The 20,169-nt window shown below is 44.8% G+C and overlaps 1 protein-coding gene across 2 annotated transcripts in view; it reads left to right on the top strand.

Moving 5' to 3' along the window:
• Positions 1–20,169, top strand: part of Pde6a (phosphodiesterase 6A) — a 66,773-nt gene that overhangs the window by 13,097 nt on the left and 33,507 nt on the right. For both annotated transcript variants that reach the window (XM_052155491.1, XM_052155490.1), the window contains 5 exons: positions 743–883; positions 4,084–4,158; positions 11,313–11,377; positions 17,239–17,305; positions 20,026–20,073. In XM_052155491.1, coding sequence (XP_052011451.1) covers positions 743–883; positions 4,084–4,158; positions 11,313–11,377; positions 17,239–17,305; positions 20,026–20,073 — 396 coding nt within the window. The remainder of the gene's footprint in view (positions 1–742; positions 884–4,083; positions 4,159–11,312; positions 11,378–17,238; positions 17,306–20,025; positions 20,074–20,169) is intronic.

Here is a 20,169-nt window from a genome sequence, read left to right as displayed (position 1 = left end):
TATCAAAATAAATAAGTTAACATATATCAGGCACTTACGCTCAATTCCTTGTCATAATTTTATTTTTTGGTTTTTGCGGTGGTGGGGATTGAACTCACAACCTATACATACAAGGCAGGTACTCGGGTATGAATCTACATTCCTTAACCCTGTGTTTGGTTTAGTAATAACATGAGATAAAATAAATGGAAAGAATCAGGCCCAATGTAAGCTGGCTGATCACCTCACCTCTCCAAGACTGGTTTCCACCTATAAACTGGGGCTAGTGACCCCATCTGTTTCTCTTGATTAGTGGTTCTCAACCTTCCTGATGCTGCAACACTTTAATTCAGGTCCTCATGCTGTGGTGACAACGCCCCCCACCCCCAACCATAATACAGCTTTCATTGCTACTTCATAACTGTAATTTTACTGCTGTTAAGAGTCATAATGTAAATATCTGTGTTTTCCTATGGACTTAGGAGACCCCTGTGAAAGGGTCATTTGACCTCCCAAAGGGGTTGCAACCCATAGGCTTGAGACTTAAACAGATTAAGTAGAAAACTTTGCAGAATTCTTATTATTTTTCTACCTAAGTAACTTCTAATTTGTACTTCAAAAACTCTGAACGTGGGGCCAGGGATGTGTAAAGGGTAAGTCTAGGAGGAGAGGAAGGAAGGGGGTTGTAATTGGGATGTAAAGTGAACACAAAAATAAATTATTGGAAAAAAACACCCCTCTGTTTATTTTCAAATGTCTTCAGATATTGCTGTGGTCTGGGAGCAAGGTCTTTGAAGAACTCACGGATATAGAGAGGCAGTTCCACAAGGCCCTCTACACAGTGCGGGCTTTCCTCAACTGCGACAGATACTCCGTAGGACTCTTAGACATGACCAAACAGAAGGTAAGACGGCTTCAAGGGCAGACCTTCCTAAGGAACACACGGTGATTGATTGCAGTCTGGCCACTAATTCAACTAGCACAGGATGCAGTCTGGGTGGATTTGGATGGCTGCGAAGGGTTTTTACATAACAGGCAGGGAGAGAGCTCAATTAGTACCACGCTTGCCTTGAAGCCATAAAGACCTGAGTTTGCACCTAGAATTATTAGCAAAGGCACGTGCCAGACATAGCACAGGTGTAGATGTCAGAGGACACCTTTTGGAAGTCAGTTCTCTCCTTCCATCGTGGGTTCTGGGGACTGAATTCAGGTCACCGGGCTCACATGGGCAAGTGCTTTTACCCTGGAGCCGCTCTGCTGTCTGCAGGAGAGTTCTCTATAAGTCTGGATCCAGGTACTCTGCTGTCTCACAGTCATCTCTGACTGCAAGCTTTCTTTATCTTAAAAGTGTATTTTGGAACATGCTGGTGCACACTTTAATCGCAGCACTCTGGAGGTAGAGGCAGCCGGATCTCTGTGAGTTCAAGGCCAGCCTTCCGGGTCTAGAGTGAGTTCCAGGACAGGAAGGGCTACACAAAGAAACCTTGTCTTAACCCCTCCCCCCCTTGGCAAATAGAAATCTGAGTCACATAAATAAATCACTTTTTCTTATGACTGTTGACTTCTGTGCCCTGTTTAAGAAATCTTTTCTAGCCTCTAAGATCAGACAAATATTTTACTTATGCCAATTCATGTAAGTTTTATTTTTCTGGATTTTACATGTAGCTCTATAATATAACGAAAATTTTAATGTATACTATGATACAAGATAAATATTACTATTCCATATGGACAACCGACCAACCAGTTATCTGAAAAAGACCCACCCTTCCCCACTGGCATATTAAAAAGCCCACTTTTTCTCACCATCCCATAAAAAGCCTGTCTTTCCTTTCGCTAGTCTCTGGAATCTCCAGTTTGTTGCATTGGCTTTATTTCTCTCTTGTTATTCTACAATGCCACACTTAACTTCAGTATGTTTATACAGTATCTCGTATACACTTGTCAAAAGATCTCTGGGTTTAGTGTTTTATGTTAGGAGTTCATCACCATGTGTTACATTTCCGTGGACTTTCTCCCCGTATTTTCCACCCTTTCATACTTGGAAATATTTCTTATGCTGAGCAACAACAAAGCCCTTGTTTATCTTCTTCATGAAACATTAAGTGCTAGGGCAGTGGTTCTCAGCCCTCCTAAGACTGTGACCCTTTAATACAGTTCCTCATGCTGGGGTGAGGCCCAGGCCCAACCATAAAATTATTTTGTTGCTACTTCATACCTGTAACTTTGCTACTGCACTGAATATTGTAATGTTCATAATGTAAATATTTATTTTTGGGGGACAGAGGGTTGCCAAAGGGATCGAGACCTACAGGTTAAGAGCCACTGCTGTAGGGCACTGCAGTGTTTCATCCATCTTAAACAAGTAGCAAACAGGACATGGGACTCCGTTAAGGTCCCAGTTCACATTCTCACCCAAACCAGCATCTCTTTCTATTGTCGGAAGTCTAGAAAAAGTGCCCAACTGGACAGAAGGCCAAGGGTGTGGAGTGCCAACTTCCTGTGAACGCCCTCTGTTTGACCCCCAGGTGATATTAGCACAAGCAAATTTCAAGATAAACAAACTGGAAGGCACCAAGGGGAGGGTGGCATCTACACACAGCGGTTTTAGTGCTAATAGGTCACTGTTTGTCCCTAAGCACTAACAGCTGGGTGATCAGAGGGAGCCCTGGAGGAGGAAGGCTTTCTCCGAAGGCAGAAACTTTGACCCAACACAACCTTTCCATCCCTGCATGCAAAAACCATCAGCAAAGGAGCCACGGGCAAGATCCTGGTGGCTTCTTCTCCTCATGAACCTTCTTTCTGGGCTCATTCTTTTGTTCCTTCTTCCTTTCTTTCTTGAGACAAGGTCTCCTGGATCCTAGGCTAGTCTTGAACTTGGTCAAAGATGAGCTTGAATTCCTGATCTTCCTGTCTCTACCCTCTAAGCACTGGGACTCCAGGCAAGTGCTTCTAACATACATTTGATGTTCTATGTTGGAACCCAGGGCTTTAGGCTTGCTAGGCAAGCTCGCTACCAATTGAGCCGCATCCCCAAGCCTCCTCCATCTATCTTCTGCTTGTGTCTTAGGCCGTGGTAAAAAGAAAAACTCAAAATCAGTTCAGTCAGGAATGATTCCATGAATCAGGTGGCGCCCAGACAGCAAGCCCCCAAGGCTCTGCTCTTCAGCACGGGCAGCGAGCTAGTCCAGATTAAATGGCATGAAGCCCGAGCATACGTGATTAGCTACGGTTACACATTTGTCTGATTTAGGTATGATCTGACCAGCTGGCTGGCTGTGATTGACTAAAAGTTAATTTGTCATAAAAATACATCTCTTAGGTTATGACTGCAGATCTGGACTGGAGCCCAGGCACTTGGATAGGATTATCAAATGCTTTAGCTTTGGATGGCCCCAGCCCCAGACTTTGGAGGGACATGTATTATAGTACAGGAGCCCACATACTAAGTCAGGCTGAGATCCATGCCGTGCTTATGGCATTAAATAGCTTTTAGGGTCTTTTGAATTTTTTTCTCAACCCTTTACCAGTTAAAAGCAGCATTTCTGGAGTTGACAGTGGGATTATGTAACGTATTTTGAGATCTCATATTTTCTCTACTGCTGAATCATATGGCTGTGACATCATCATCATCATCGAGACCTGACTTAGGAGGAACCTCCTTTGTGTGTTTGTCGTTTATGTGCATTAACATGTTGGTGCGCATGTGCCACCATGTTTAAAGTTAGAGAACCTCTGCTTTGTATGTCAGTCCTCTCCTGCCAGGTTGACTGAGACAGAGTCTCTTTACTGTTTGCTATTCCACGAGACAGGCTAGTCGGCTATAGAAGTTTGGGGACTCCTCCTGCCTCTACCTCCTGTTTTGCCCCAAGAGCGTTGACATGACAGACACAGTGCTACTGTGCCCTACTTTACCTGGGATCCGGGATTCGAACCTGGGTCCTCATACTTGGAAAGCCAGCACTTTTACCTACTGAGCCATTTCCTCAGCACCAGGACCTCATTTTCCCTCGCCAAGTTCAACAACACTAGGGATGCCCCGACTCATCACCCATATTTTGGCTCATTTGATGGATCTGATTATCAATGTTTTTTTACTCCTAGGAATTTTTTGATGTGTGGCCTGTTCTGATGGGTGAGGCTCCAGCCTACTCAGGTCCCCGGACTCCGGATGGGAGGGTAAGTTTCTCTGAGATCTTTTCCGTGTGCCAGGCTTGGCAGACTTGCTCAAGGACTTTAATTTATCATGCATATTTATCTTCACTGCATGAGGCTCTCTCTCTCCTGCGTTGTGGTAATTCTTCCCAACTTCCTACTTGCAAAAACTTAGTATCTCGCTGGAGTCTCAGCGGGGCCCAGAGGAGCAGATGAGGCAGGAGTCAATACCCACATCCTGCAGACAGGGACGAGCCTGGAGATGTCCCAAAGTTAGCTCAAGGATCTCCCCAGCAGGAAGTTAGAACCAGTTTGCAACTAGAAAGAGGCTCAGATCTAATCTAGAATGTTCAAACTGGTAGCCAGAGCCCAGTCGCAACGACTTGATATGTTTATTGTCTGTGTGCATTTACCTGTTTATTTCTACTTACCAAAAAACTGGACTGGTTTATAATGATAGTCATTTTTCCCATAGTAGGTTCTAAATTTATTTTGAGAAGACAGAAGGTCAGTTAGACGGCTCCAGCAGCCACGGGATAAATTGGTCTGGAGCTGGGTAGCAGTCCACATCACTCAGTTCCTGTGTGCTCCTGGCTGGCTACTCTTGGTTGCCTCCCACCCCTTGTGCGCGGGTCACAGGATGTCACGTAACCAGGCTGTACCTGCGGAAGCTGTGTTTGCTCCAACCGGGGAAAGGAAAAGTGCCTGAGCGTTTGGATCAGTGCACAGCTGTCTGTGCACCCGGAAGTTCAGTGCAGTGGCCTGACCACGCTCCTGTGAGACAGTGATTAAGTGGGGGCTTCCCTGAAGCAAGTGGTGCTATGTTCCTTCTAGAACACTAAGGGAAAACACAAGAGGAACCCTGAACAAACCCACATATATCCTGAAGAAACCTAGCCAAAGCTAGTCAGTCTTGTGTTGTTCATTTATAAATGGAAAACAACAATAACAAAACCCAAATACCAGGCCAGGTATATTGAATCCCAGCAATGGGTAGGCTGAGACAGGGGGATCACTGTAAGGCCAAGTCTATCCTGAGCTATATAGAGAATTCTGGGCTAGCCTGGACTATAGTGTAAGACCCTGTCTCAAAACAACCAAAAAAAAAAAAAAAAAGGTAAGGTAAACATAATGGCTTAGCTACCTACAGAAGAGCCTGAGGTAGGGGGATATCATAAGTCAAGGCTGCCTAGGTTACAGAGAAAGTTTAAGGCTATCTGCGCAACATAGTGAAATCCTGTTTTAAAATATAAAGTAAAATGAGGGCTGGAGATATAACTGGATGGTAAAATGCTTCCCGCACGTAAGAGGCTCATTTCCTAGTACAGGAAAGAAAAGGAGTAGGGAGAGAGGGAGGGAGGGAGAGTGGGAGGGAGGGAGGGAGGGAGGGTGGGAGGGAGGGAGGGAGGGGGAACACAATTGGATTTGTTTATCTCTGGGGACAAAGCAAATGTGGTTTGTCCCATTTTACTGGACCAAGTGAATCTGATGTGTTTGATCAGAAGTTATAATCAGAAGTGTTAGAGTTGATCGATACAGCCCATAATAGAGAACGTGGGTTTGAACACCTGGATTATGCGTTGAAATCATCGTCTTCAGCTTGAAAGTCATTCCAGAGGAGAAAGGAATAGACAATCATTGGGCGAGACCATCCAGGACTCAGGGAAGTACTGTTTTGGAGTCAAAGATACACTGAAGGCTTGGAAACAGAGCCTGTAGAGATTCCAGCAACCTATGAAACTCTGGATCTATTGGGATGTGTTCATCACCCAGGCATAGAAGAGAGGCAGTGCTCCAGGGAACCGAACACAGATGAATCTTACTTCACAAAGACGATCCACTGGCTGTTGCCCTCGAACCCAGCCCTCAGGGAAACACTCACAGCTGTGATCAGGCCTAGACACCGAGTCACAGGATTGGCCGGGATGGATCATGTAAAGCATGGGTGTCACTGCTGACTTGGGAAAGCTGGAGGACTACAGTTTGATTTCCACTACTCATTCTGTGAGAGGAAAGAATGTGTTTCTATCAAGTTGTCCTCTGCAGGGTCTCTTTATGCACCTCTGTCCTGGGACTCCATGCAGACCAGGCTGTGGCCTTGAACTTGCAGAGATCTGTCTGTCTCTGTCTCCCGAGTGCTATGGTTAATGGACCGCTATGCCCCACTCAAAACTGTTTTGAAAACATTCTGTTTTAAAACAGAATGAGGGTGTAATGGAAATATGGGTACACAGAGTCCTGATACTGTGGGTTTGGGACATTTGCAGAAGCCCCTCCCTCATCTGTCACACTGAGCTAAGCCAGCCTGTCCGTCCACAGGACTTAGGTTATAAATGCTGGCTTCCCACTGTCATGTAGCAGGCAGTCGCTACAATCAAAAAGCAGAGTGGGCTGTTGCACCTCATTGCCTGCTAGGCACTGTATCCGAACTGTTTCATTTTTTATTTTTTTGTGGTGTATGGTTTGAGCCCAGGGCCTCACGCCTACCAGCAAGTGTTTTATCACTTCCTCCGCCCTTTTTATGATTTTTTAAAATTTTCTTTTATTTTGAGACAGGTTGCCCAAGCTTGCCTCAGTTGGGGAGGCCCTTGAACTCACACTCCTCTCTCTTCAGCCTCCCAAGCCACTGGCATTACAGACCTGCTCCAGCAGGCTGGGATGTCATTTATTTCTTTTTAATATGTTTACGAATGAGTTATTTTTATTTTCCCATTGGACAGACAGTTGAAGAGATTAAGATCTGGAATCATTTGTGCAAATTTAAAACCAGGCTACTTCTCTCTCTGGTGACTACCTTCGCAAACGTGCCTCTCCATGGTTCCTTTTGCCTTCCAATATGACTCATGCTTTATTGGCTGAATTCAAATACACTTTTAAAATACAGCTTTTGACTTTAACCACCCCTCCCTCAACCTGAGGTCTGCAGACCTCCAATAGCCAACTGTATCTCATTTCATCACCTCTAGAAAGTAAAACGGCATGTGTGTGTTTAAAGTATGAAAAAGTATGTCAAAGGGCTAATTAGTTGGACTTCATGGAAAAAACCAAGACATACCACTTGTCTTCAGACTGCCATATTTCCAGGGCTTATTATTTGGCCACCACTGCACTGGTGGCTCTTTCATAGACCTGGTGTCACAGTGTCTGCTGTTCAGCGGAAGGTAACAAAGGTGCCCTTGATGGCTCTGGTTTGGTTTGCCAGAGTCTGGGAAGTCATACATGAATGTGGCCTTGAAGGCCACACAACAACTGCAGTGTGTAGAAAAAAAAAAAAAAAGCCCTATTTGCCTAAAGCACACTGATTCCATTTTGCTGCTTTTTCTGAAAGCAGACTGATTTTCCCGTAGGCTTCAGGAAGTGAAAAAAAAAAAAAAAAAAAAAAAAAAAAAAAACCAACACACCAGCCAAACCCGTTAGACAAGACAGAAACTTTTTGAAGAGTCCCTTGGCAGCTGCACTTGGCACCACACGGTCAGCCATGCTGGCAACAGAACTGGCCACATGCTCACCTGTAGACTCCAAGCCCGTGTCGTTCCACTGAGGTGTTTGAGCACCTTTTCTTCTCTTGTCTTTTTGTTTTTGTTTTTGTTTTTGTTTTTGTTAAAAGACAAGGTCTTACTCTGTAGCCCAGGCTGGCTTAGAACCTACCATATAGCCCAGGCTGGCTTCAAACTTGTAGTAACTCTCCTGTCTGTTACCTGACTGCTGGCATTACAGATGTGACCACTATACTTCGATGACCCTGAGTCTCTTTACATGGCTCAGGTAAGCCTGAAACACAATCCTCCTGCCTCAGCCTCTGAAAATGCTAGATTTATAGGCATGAGCCACTTTTCCCAGGTGTTTTACAGTATGTTTACTTACAACGGGTTTAAGGGAAGGTAACCCAAAGTACGTGGAGCAGATGTGTGTGTATTTGTTTAGTCACTTTCCCAAGGATAGACATGATCAGGTGGGGCATGCTTGAAGTTCTTCTGCATTGTAGGAAATAGTTCCTTTCACTCTGTGCCTTGCCCTGAGTGAGTCCTTGTTATAAGCAGTTGGCTCTGTTTTAAGTGCAAACGCTGGTGAAGAATGATTTGGCACATAAACTGCCACCATCTGCCCAGCACCAACCATGAGGCAGAGTGATAGCTCATTTATGCAAAGAAAGGATGACCTCCTCTGAATGTGTCAACTTAAATAGAAACAAATGGATATATGCATCAAAACTGTATCAGAGTCCAGACCTCAGATGTCTTTGATCCCAACTCTCTGAGAGCAGAGGCAGAGGCAGAGGCAGAGGCAGAGGCAGAGGCAGAGGCAGAGGCAGAGGCAGAGGCAGAGGCAGAGGCAGAGGCAGAGGCAGAGGCAGAGGCAGAGGCAAGAGGCAGAGGCAGAGGCAGAGGCAGAGGCAGAGGCAGAGGCAGAGGCAGAGACAGAGACAGAGGCAGAGGGCCCAGTTCAGTCTAGATAGTGAGTTCCAGGCTAGCCAAGACTATGTAATAAGATCCTGTTTCAAAAAGCCAAAAAACAAAACAAAACTGTATAAGGAAAACAGACTTGTGAGTCCACTGAACCCATGAAACCAATGAATGAATGAATAGATGCTCCAACTCCGTACCTGGGTCATATAAAATAAGGATCTTGTTTAAAGGTCATATAAAAAACAGAATCTTGTGCATGAGTCACAGGGTCAATAGGAACTGAGCTCTCAACTCTTCTATAATGTGTATGTTACACACACACTCACACACACACACACACACAGAGAGATGCATACCATTGTGTGAAGTGTAGTGAATAACCTGAGAGCTAATATTTATATCTAAGATTGAATTGGAAAAAAAAAAAAGCCGGGGTGCACACCTTTAATCCTGGCACTTGGGAGTCAGAGGCAGGCGGATTTCTGAGGCCAGCCTGGTCTACAGAGTAAGTTCCAGGACAGCCAGGGCTATACAGAGAAACCCTGTCTCAAAAAATAACAACAACAACAAAAAAAACACCCACCCAACAAACAAACAAACAAAAACAAAATAACAACAACAAAAACCAAAAAACCTGGAACTGTCAATAGCTACAAAGTGAAGTCAGTAGTAATTGGTGAGTTTAAGCCAATGAAATTGACATCGTCATAAATTTGTCACTTTTCAATAAATTCTGACAATGTAGAAGGATATAGGCATGCCAATTTATGTTTCTGACATAACTGACTCACGGTAGGCCTGGAGTTGTCACAAGACTTTTAAAAGTAACGACGCTGAGATTTATGGATGTGGCAGGAATCCTTGTGAACACGACTAGAAGGCAGATGCATTGCCATATATGGAGATGCTAGGTCAGAGGCTATATGCATTTTGATCCTGCTACCTCTCCACCCGCAACCATACGTCAGAAGCAGGATGGGGTGGGCATCCATAGTGTTGAAGTCATAAGTAGGATGTGCTATCAATACTTGTGTGTGTGTGTGTGTGTGTGTGTGTGTGTGCTAAATGTTGAGACACATATGAGATCTGTAGAATGGAGGATCCCCATGCACTGTGGGCCTGACAGAGTTCTTTGTCTATAGCTCTATTTCTTTGTCAGGTGGAGAATGAGAACCTTCTGTAGCTTTTATCTGGAAGCCAGATTCAAGATCCAGATTCCTGAGCCAGGTGGTGGTGGTGGTGCCTATAATTCTAGCATCTGGGAGGTCGAGGCAGGAGGACCAGAAGCTTAAGGTCAACCTTGGCTACATGGCAAGTTTGAGGCCAACTAGGAAAGGCAACATAAAATCTTGTCTCAAAAAACATAGCCAGCAGAGCTGGTAAGATAGCTTAGCAGGTAATGTCACATGTCTCTGAGCTTGGCAACCTGAGTTTGGTCCCTGGGTCTCACATGATGGGAAGAAAGAATTAAATCCTACAAGTTGTCCTTCATTGTGATATGTGCACATGAATGTACACACATATACCTACCTACTTGTGCACACACTCCAAATAAATCACACATACATATGTATATAATATGATATTATATAATATATAATATAATATAATAAAGTATAACCAATGGGCTGTGGAGATGGCTCAGTGTTTACTTCCTATGCAGCCATGATGGGGGTGTAGGCAGAGTGATAAGAAGCTCCTTTGGGCTTGCATCCTCTACTGGCTTTCCCACATCCATAGCGATTCATGCATCTGCCAGCACAAACGTGTGTGTACAGCACCGTCCAGTCCAAACAAACAAATTATCCAGACTCTTGTATTGCAGTTAATCATTACATATATATTATATAAGTACATTGTAGCTGCCTTCAGGCACACCAGGAAGGTGAAGGTGCATCGGATCCTATTACAGATGGTTGTGAGCCACCATGCAGTTGCTGGGAATTGAACTCAAGACCTCTGGAAGAGCAGTCAGTGCTCTTAACCACTGAGCCATCTCTCCAGCCCACAATCACATCATTATTTTTTTTCCCAAATAAAAAGAAATCTAACAGCTGAGGGAGAGACCCAAGTGTGGGGTCGATGCCTCTTAATAAGTGCAAGTAAATGCCTATTTCAAGTAAATGTCACTGTTTCAGTAACAACAGTCTGGCAGTCATTATGTGAGTAGCTGTGTCCCAGGCAATAGATATAGGGACACTGCGTCTTCCCTAAGTTATACAGCTATAGGGTCTCTGAGCTAGCCAGGACCGAGGCTGCAGTGCTGGCTCATTGTCTCACTGCACAGTAGTCCTTCCCCCTCCTGCATCTTAGTTCTTGCCCATGAGATGGTTGCTAAGTTGCCCATCACACTTAGGCATACAGAGGACCTGATAAGGTCATGGAATTTTCCGTGGAGAGCGAGACAAATGGAGCCAACTGCCAGCTGGTTCCACGAAGGCCGTGACCTTCCGTGACCCTCTATGAGGTTACTAAGAACAGCAAGCACTGGAAGGTAACAGAGCTGTCCTTAGAGGGAGCTCAGAGCAGACTTGGCATCCCTGAACAAACAAACAAAACAAAACAAAAATGGGCATATCAGCGAAGGACAAGGCATGAACGCTGTGTTCTAGGCACGGGTAAATTTCCTGTGTTCTTTTCCATGTTTAAATAAATAAATAAATAAATAAATAAATAAATAAATAAATAAAGGAAAGAAGAGTCAGATTAGTTACATGGTGCACCCTGCTGAAGCTCTGCCCTTACTGTGTATATTTTTTTTTCTTTTGCCAGGAAATTAACTTTTACAAGGTCATTGACTACATCCTACATGGCAAAGAGGACATCAAAGTGATCCCGTAAGTTTCATGTCCAGACATGAAAAAGCTTCAGGCTTACTTCCAGCGCCGTCTTAATTCCAACACCTTTGGTCCGTGGCTCCTGAACTGAACTCTGGTCAAACCCCAAACCTCTATGCTCTTGGTTGGAGGCAGAGAGGGCAGGGGGGAGCCATTAGACTTGCAAGGTGGTGGAACCAGGTCCCCAAAGGGGAAGGGCTTCATCAAAGATACTGTGGCTGGATTATATATGAGGTGGGGTCCCAGACTCATAGCTAGTGTTAAGAGACAATGACTGCCCCCGCAAAAAATTTATGCCCCCAATAAAAAAGAGTTAATGGTCTCAAATTGAGACTTTTCAACCACCATGTGGGACAAGAAGCTGGACAGAGACTCACCCCAAGGAACAGAGTCTTGAACTGGGCCGGGAAGGATGCTGGGGCGCCTGTAGAGGACTATCTCAGGGGCAGAGAAGTCACAACCTCTTTTGGGTTGGGCCTGAGCTGCTTTGGTCAGCGGAGTGTTCCAGATGTCTTCTCTGGGGTTTTTCTTATCTCCCAGAATCCCTCCCTGTACCTAGAGCCACACCCAGAACTCCACCCGGAGACAGGTTCACTTTCTCAGTTTAATTGCAGACTCCTTAAATTGCAATTAGGCTCCATGTGAGGGCCACACCTGTATCCGCTGCAAAGCCAAGGGAGCTGAAGGGATTTCCTTGTGCTGCCCTAATCCCCAAACAGTAGCGATAACCGGAAATGCTGACTCAGTCTTGGTCCCCAGGTCAAATCCTAAATACTCCTTTTGTCACTCAGAGAAATAGCTCTTGGGTCTGCCTTTTACTAGTTGGGGGTGAGAAGTTATCTACCATTCCCCTGTTGCTCAGCTCTCTATTCCTGTGCATTCCTGCAGGGCCGATGGCTCAGTGGTTAACAGCAGTGGCCATTCTTCCAGAGGACCTGGATTCAATTTCTAGCACCCACATGGCACATCTGTAACTCCATGGCTTTAAAGCACACCAGATACACACATGGTGCACACACGCATACATGCAGACAAAACACCCACACATATAAAATAAAACCATTATTTTTTTCTACATTCTTTGTTTACATTCCGAATGCTTTCCCCTTTCCCAGTTTCCCCCTCCCCATCGGTCTCATAAGCCTTCTTCCCTCCCCCCATTTCCCAATCACCCCCTTCCCATTTCCCTGTCCTGGTACTCCCTTACAATGCTGGATCAACTCTTTTCAGAACTAGGGCCCTCTCCCTCTTCTTGGGTATCATTTGATATGCTAACTGTGTCTTGAGAATTCAGAGCTTCTGGGCTAATTAATATCCACTTATCAGTGATTGCATTCCATGTGTATTCTTTTGTGATTGGGTTACCTCACTTAGGATGATATTTTCCAGTTCCAACCATTTGCCTAAGAATTTCATGAATTCATTGTTTTTAATTGCTGAGTAGTATTCCATTGTGTAAATATACCACATTTTCTGTATCCATTCCTACACTGAGGGACATCTGGGTTCTTTCCAGATTCTGGCTATTATAAATAAGGCTGCTATGAACATACAGAGCATGTGTCCTTATTGCATGCCGGGGAATCCTCTGGGTATATGCCCAGGAGAGGTATAGCAGGATCCCCCAGAAGTGTCATGTCTAGTTTTCTGAGGAACTGCCACACTGATTTCCAAAGTGGTTGCACCATCTTGCAATCCCACCAGCAGTGGGGGTTCTTTGACCCTCTCTTCCTTCTCCCCTGACCCCTCTCTCTCACTTTAAATAAAATCTCACTGTCCTGGGCTGGCCTCCTGCCTGGCTGCTGGGATTACAGGCACCACACCTGATCTGAGTTTCCTGAGCACAATCCCTTTTCTTCTTTAATTTTCAACACATATCCTTCCAGTATTCTACTCTCTAAATGTCTTTCCTTTTCCTTTAAAATTCTCTTTTCTTTTTTCTTCCCCTTCTCCTCTCCTTAAAACAAAAACAAAACAAAACAAAAAACAAGCAAACATCCCTCCCCACCCCCCCGGGTCACATGTAGCCCAGGCTGGCCTGGAACTTGCTATATAGCAGAACAGAAGCTGGGCTTCAGCTCCTGCTTCTCCTGCTTCTACCTCGAAAGCGCCACCCCTCCTAGCTTCTAACCCTTTCCCTAGCCTCACATCCATTAAAACTCACTGTCTGTCTTTTTACATTATCACATGTCACAACTTTCCTCAGGTTTTTGGCATGTGTGTGTGTGCACATGTGTATATACATGTTCACATGTATATGGCTGTACATGAGTGTGTGTATAGAGAGAGGCTAGAGTTTGATGCTAAGTGTTGTCTTGGTCTCTCATTTGAACCCAGAGTTTGCCAGCTTGCTCTGGGGATCCAGTCTCCACCTACCACTGCAGCCAGTAGCCAGTACTTCACCCACTGAGCCATCTCCCAGCCCCCCCCCCCAGTGTCTCATCAATGAAACATATCTCACCACACTCAAATAACAATGACCTCTCCTTCCACCGACCCTTCTCCTGTGTCACCTGTTTCAGCTAGTTGAAGGCCTTCCGTTTCTAATACTAACTTTTGTATCAGTCAAGATAGGTTGGCCTACACTATAGTACTACATACAACCTTGAGACTTACGAGGCAAACCCACCTCTCATCCACAGACAACTGGGGTATGTGGTTGGGACTATCTTACAAGGATCATCATCAGGCAGGGCCCGAAGCTGATAAAACAGCCACCATTTTGATTCTTTCAAGATTCACTAATATTTTTACAGGGAAGAGAAATCAACTAGATATTCTAGTTAGATGACAAAGATGGCCTGGCTGTATAAGAAGAGACCTGGTCTCTGTGGACAGCTGTACATGTGGCATACACTTAGACACACACACACACACACTTCAAAAATTAAGTCTTAAAAAAATAACATATTCAGCCCGGGCAGTGGTGCCATACACATTTAATCCCAGCATTGATATACGGAGGCAGGTGGATCTCCGTGAGTTTAAAACCAACCTGATCTATAGAGCTGGTTTTGGAACACCCAAAGCTACACAAGAAACCCTGTCTCAAATCCCACCCCCAACCCCAAATAAATGAAAAAAAAACATATTGCTTTTCCCATATTCTATTGATCACATAGGTCAGTGGTGGAAATTGCTGAGCGTACCCCGGACACTTGTTTATTTTAAAGTGTAAAAAAAAAAAAAAAAAAGAAATGTCATGGAATAAAATGAGATATTTATGACACAATAACTGCATCACATCAAGTCTACAGAGAAATCTAAGCCAATGAGAAAGGCACATTACAGGAAACTAAGAGAAAGACATGAGTAGGAAATCTGCAACCACACAATGTCACATTGAGATAAGGAAGACCACGGTGATGATCTACTCAGACCTTACAGAAGAGCTGTAATTCAGGAGTCTGAACTTGCTAAGTATTGTCAGGGGCATTGAACAAAGGAAATGGTAGCACACCATGGCTAGGGTATACATTGGTACTACTTTAGAAATTAGAAGGATCCACATCTTTCTACTCAATGGTTCCAAGACAGACACTACAATCTACAGAACTGAGTTCACAGTGCTGTCTCACAGGATCTCCAACTGGGATCGAGGCAGAAGGTGCCCAGATGTATGTGAATGGATGCGTTGTGCTACTGTGGCAAGAAGAAAATTGCATGCATGAAAAAGAAGCCAAACAAAATAATGAGCATTGAATAATTTCTTTTAAAGGAAGTTGAAAAATAGGCTGATCGGGTTGGCGAGGACAGGGGAGCAGAACATAGAAAGCTGAGGAAAAGCAACATGATTACACCACAAGGATGTTTCTCCCCGTTAGGGAGAAGGCAGGCCGTGATTGACAGCGATGGAGCTTCCAAAGTGCTGACACGTCTGTTCTAGACTGATGCGGGATTTCTGAAATGTTTACTTTCGTGTGTGTATGTGTGTGTGTGTGTGTGTGTGTGTGTGTGTGTTTGTGTGTGTGTGTGTACATATGTGTGCATGTGCACATTCTGAGGCCAGATGACCTCTATCTCTATCACTCTGTGTTTGAACATGGAGCTAGGCTGGAGGCCAGCAAGCCCAGTCACCCTCTTGTCCCTATGCCCCACCCTTCAGTGGTATGGTCTTGGGTGTGTGCAGCCATACTAAATCCTTTCACATGGGTTCTGGGGATCTGAACTCAGGTCTTCATGGCTATACACCAAGCACTCTTATCCTTTGAGCTGACTTTCTAGCCCACCCCAGTGCTCACTTGATAATGACTGATGATGGTTGTTTTTGTTTTACGGTTTGGTTTTTACACAAGGTTTCTCTGAGTAACAGAGCTTTGACTGTCCTGGAACTGACTTTGTAGACCAGGCTGGCCTTGAACTCACAGAGCTACACCTGCCTCTGCCTCCTGGAATTAAAGGTGTTTGTCACCATGGCCGGCTAATGTTGATGGCTATGCATTTTTCTATATGTGTATTTTTTTCCTTAAAATAACCAAGCAAAAAGTAATAAAAATCATGTGTCTCCTCCTCAAGGAAGGGCACACGTGAGAAGCACATTGTCAGGTGAATTAGTACCAATGCACAGTAAGGAGGCTGTGGCGGTACTAAGTGACAGCTCTAGGGGACCTCTGACACATACGTATGTGCTCACTGTTGACTGAAGCGCTGTATACAGCACATAACTGTAAGCCCAGGATCTGTAGTGTTTGCTTCTCCTAGAAATAAACATTACAGAATTAGCTTTATGCTCAGTCCATGGTGGGAACTTACCACCTCTGCATGTCACGAGGGGAGACAGGGCATCTGCGTTGCAGTCATTAGTAACCATTGTCTGGAGGGTGCAGCCTCAGGGACAGTCATGAGCATGCTTTCTTCATGAGCCTCTTTTCCATTTCGGAATGTACAGCACATGGCGGGCCGGCCTTTGGGACTGAGGCAGCTGCAGTGAATGGGAGCAGGGGCTTCTGCGCCAACATCCACTTATCAGTGAGTGCATACCAAGAGCATATTGGATGACACCAATCACAAAAGCGTTGCCTTGTTCAGGATGATATTTCTAGTTCCATCCATTTGCCTAAGAATTTCATGAATTCATTGTTTTTAATAGCTGAGAGTACGCCATTGTGTAAAAATACCACATTTTCTGTATCCATTCCTCTGTTGAGGGACATCTGGGTTCTTTCCAGCTTCTGGCTATTATAAATAAGGCTGCTGTGAACATAGTGGAGCACGTGTCCTTACTACATGTAAGAGCATCTTCTGGGTATATGCCCAGGATTGGTATAGCTGGGTCAGGAAGTACTATGTCCAAGCTCAGAATACTTAAGATACAATTCACAGACCACATGAAGCTCAAGAAGAAGGAAGACCAAAGTGTGGATACGTTGGTCCTTCTTTTAAGGGGGATCAAAACACCCATGGATCACATCCAACCAATGGACTGAGTATAGGGTCCCCAATGGAGGGGCTAGAGAAAGGACCCAAGGAGCTGAAGTGGTTTGCAGCTCCATAGGAGAAACAATAATATGTACCAACCAGAACCCCCAGAGTTCCCAGGGTCTAAACCACCAACCGAAGAGTACACATGGAGGGACCCATGGCTCCACCTACATATGTACCAGAGGATGGCCTTTTCAGACATCAGTGAGAGGAGAGGCCATTGGTCCTTTGAGGGCTCAATGCCCCAGAGTAGGGGAATACCAGGTCAGGAAATTGGGAGTTGGGGTTGGTGAGCTGGGGGAGAGGGGATGGGATAGGGGATTTTTGGAGGGGAAATGAGGAGGAGGAAAGGGGATAACATTTGAAATGTAAATAAAGTAAATATCTAATAAGAAATTAAAAAAAGAAAGTCACTATTTATTTGTCTTTGGCCTTTGCAGGAACCCACCTGCTGACCACTGGGCTCTAGTGAGCGGTCTCCCCACTTATGTGGCTCAAAATGGTCTGGTAAGTGATACATCTTGTGTGGGGGAAAGGATTTTAATCAAGAGAATGAGGAAAATGGGGTTAGTGTGAATCTTTCAAGCCAGAGGCTCTTGTTTTTCTAAAAGCTTACTCAACATCTGACCCACAGGAGAGAGTAGATCATCGACATGTCTGGAAATAGCAGATAGAGAGAAATAGTTCTTACGTGAAAAGGTATATAGTGTCCCTGACAATAGAAACGTGTGCAGATATGTCAGGGATGCTGTCTTGACTAGCTGATCTCCCAGGTTCTCCAGATACTAATAAATAAGCTCTCACACCAGACTTAATTACCATTCCCAGCCTCCCCCTCCTACCCACACACAGCAGAGCACCAGTGTGCTAACTCCTGCCATGACTGTTACTCAAACTTTTTTTTTGCTGTGACAAAACACCTGGCTGGGAACTGCATATAACTTTCAAAGTCACACTCCCAGTGACCTATTTCCTCTAGCAAGGCCCCAAAATAGCCCCACCCAGCTGAGGACCAAGCTGTCAACCCAAAAGCCTGAATGGGATTCCTCCCCACCCCCGTATCTAAACCAAAACAATGTCCCATCCATTCAATGTCATAGAGTAGAGTGATGTGTGCTGTCTCCTGTGTTCCAGGACAGGGTTGTGCTGCTTTGGCTTGTAGAGAAGTATTACAGTAAGTCAGTGGCCAGGAAGCCAAAAGGAGACAGGGAAATGAGGTGTGGCTTCTAATATTCCCTCAATGGCATGCTCCAGGAACTGGAAGAGTACTTGCTAGGCCAACTCACCTCTTAAAAGTTTCTACTATTTCCCTGCAGGGTCCCACTGGTGATCAAGAGTCTCGTTTTACCCACGAGCCTTTGGGGACCCTCCATATCCAGACTTTATGACAAACAGAGCTTGGTACAGAGGTCGGGAGGAACATGCTATATGTGCTTAGCATTAGTGAAGTATTAGGTCAGAGACAAGAGGACAGATTTCAAGGTGGCTCCAGAGGGAGGAAAGAGCCAGATCTAGTGGGCCTTGGATGCTGTGTGGAAGGCTGGGACTTTAATCCATGGGTCACCGGGGACAGACTAAGAAGGGCACAGTTCAAGTAAGAGATGATGAGAATCTCAAAGAATTGGGCAGGGGATGGATATCACTCAGGTGGTAGAGAGCTTGCCAATACTCATGAAGCTCTGTACTTCATTAATCCGGGTGTGGCGGTCCACTTCTAAAATCCTAGAATCCAAGAAGTGGGGGCAAGAGTACCAGGAGTTCAAGGTCATCCTTGGCTACATAATGAGTTGGAATCTAGCTTGAGCTAAATGAGACTCTCAAACAAACAAACCCCAATCCCAATGAAGGCCGACTGACACCATCACTAGGTACTGATGATGATTCAGGCCCTAGATAAATGTGATCATTTAATACAACTGGTGCAATACTGGGAGACGCCAGGGTTTCCAGAGCCAGTAGAGGAAGAGGATTCTGTGAAGGACAAACAGGAGAGGTCAAAACTGTTTGGGGTCCCAGGAGAGGTGGGGCCATGGTAACCAAGGAATCAATGTGGGAGTCCACATGTATGTAGCACAGGGATCTAGTGAGGAAGAAGCAGGAGTCCCACCACAGCATGAGGCCCTTGGCAGCCCAATAATAACAGATTTGGTAGTGGAGGCAAAGCCAGCAAAAAGGCAACAGTGAGCAGGTAGAGACTATATGATAAAGGAGGAGAATGTTTGCCTGAACGGTTGCTATGGTGACTATGTCAGTCCAGAGATTAGCAAGGCTGAGGGAGAGATTGGAGCATGCCCCTGGACTGGGAGCAACAATGAGGAAGGAGCAAGGGTATCTGATGGATAGTTCTTCCTCTGAGACCAGGCAGCCTGTCTCTGCAGTCAATGTGGGAACTTTTTAAGAACTGAAATAAGAAATCGTTCACAGTTGGATTTCAGCACCCAATCAGATGTCTTTGTGCAGTGTACACACAAGGCAGCCACAAATAGAGGACCCATTGCCAGTGTTCCAGAGGAGGATCATATTGATCTTGTCTTCAAGAGAGAAATCTTGCAATATAGAAGCAGAGTTGAAACACTTTTTGTTTCTTAATCTACTTTACAGCCCAAAGAAAGAATTCCTTCCTATCAAATAAACAGGATTCTAGTGTAACTGAGCCAGAGATGTTTAAAAGAGCTTCTTGTAACATCAGCCCTTAGGAGGCAGAAGCAGGTTGGCTCCAAATTCCAGGCCAACCAGGGCTATTGTAATAAGATTAAATCTCCCAAAGAAAATAGCATAAACATGTGTGTACACATGCACACCCACACAAACACACATGTGTGCATGCACACTCACATATATGCATTTACATACATGTGCACAGAGGTGTGCATGTATGAGCACACACTCATACACATGAGCGCAACCTTACACATGGACCTGGATATCCAAACACTTAGCATAAGAGCTACAGAATGGAATACTATGCAGTTATTAATAATGACAGCTATACCCCTAGCTTTTCTGAAACCTAGAAATGTCTAGGATGTAATGAACAAAAATAAAATCTACCAGGTGACCTTTCCTAGCTGGTAACCTCGGTTGATAAGCCTGAGCCATTTTGAATCTGTCTACCTGATGAGGACAGCACACTGCCTTGGGCAAGGACTTGGGTTCTAAATAGGGAGCAGGGATTGCAGGTTCTTGCTCAGCTATGACCTGTTGCTTGTTCCCTTCCTGGCTTGCAGATCTGCAATATAATGAATGCACCTGCAGAGGACTTTTTTGAATTTCAGGTAAGCCATTTTTATTTGATCTCTTAGCCATAGAACTTTCTTCTTTTTCTCCCCAGAAAGATAATCAGAATATATCTGCCTTCTTTCTTTCTTTCT

Source organism: Apodemus sylvaticus, chromosome 13 (assembly GCF_947179515.1).
Source record: "Apodemus sylvaticus chromosome 13, mApoSyl1.1, whole genome shotgun sequence".
NCBI classification, from domain to species: Eukaryota; Metazoa; Chordata; class Mammalia; order Rodentia; family Muridae; genus Apodemus; species Apodemus sylvaticus.
The sequence above is the reverse complement of the archived record's forward strand: the minus strand, read 5'-3'. Positions and strand labels throughout refer to the sequence as shown.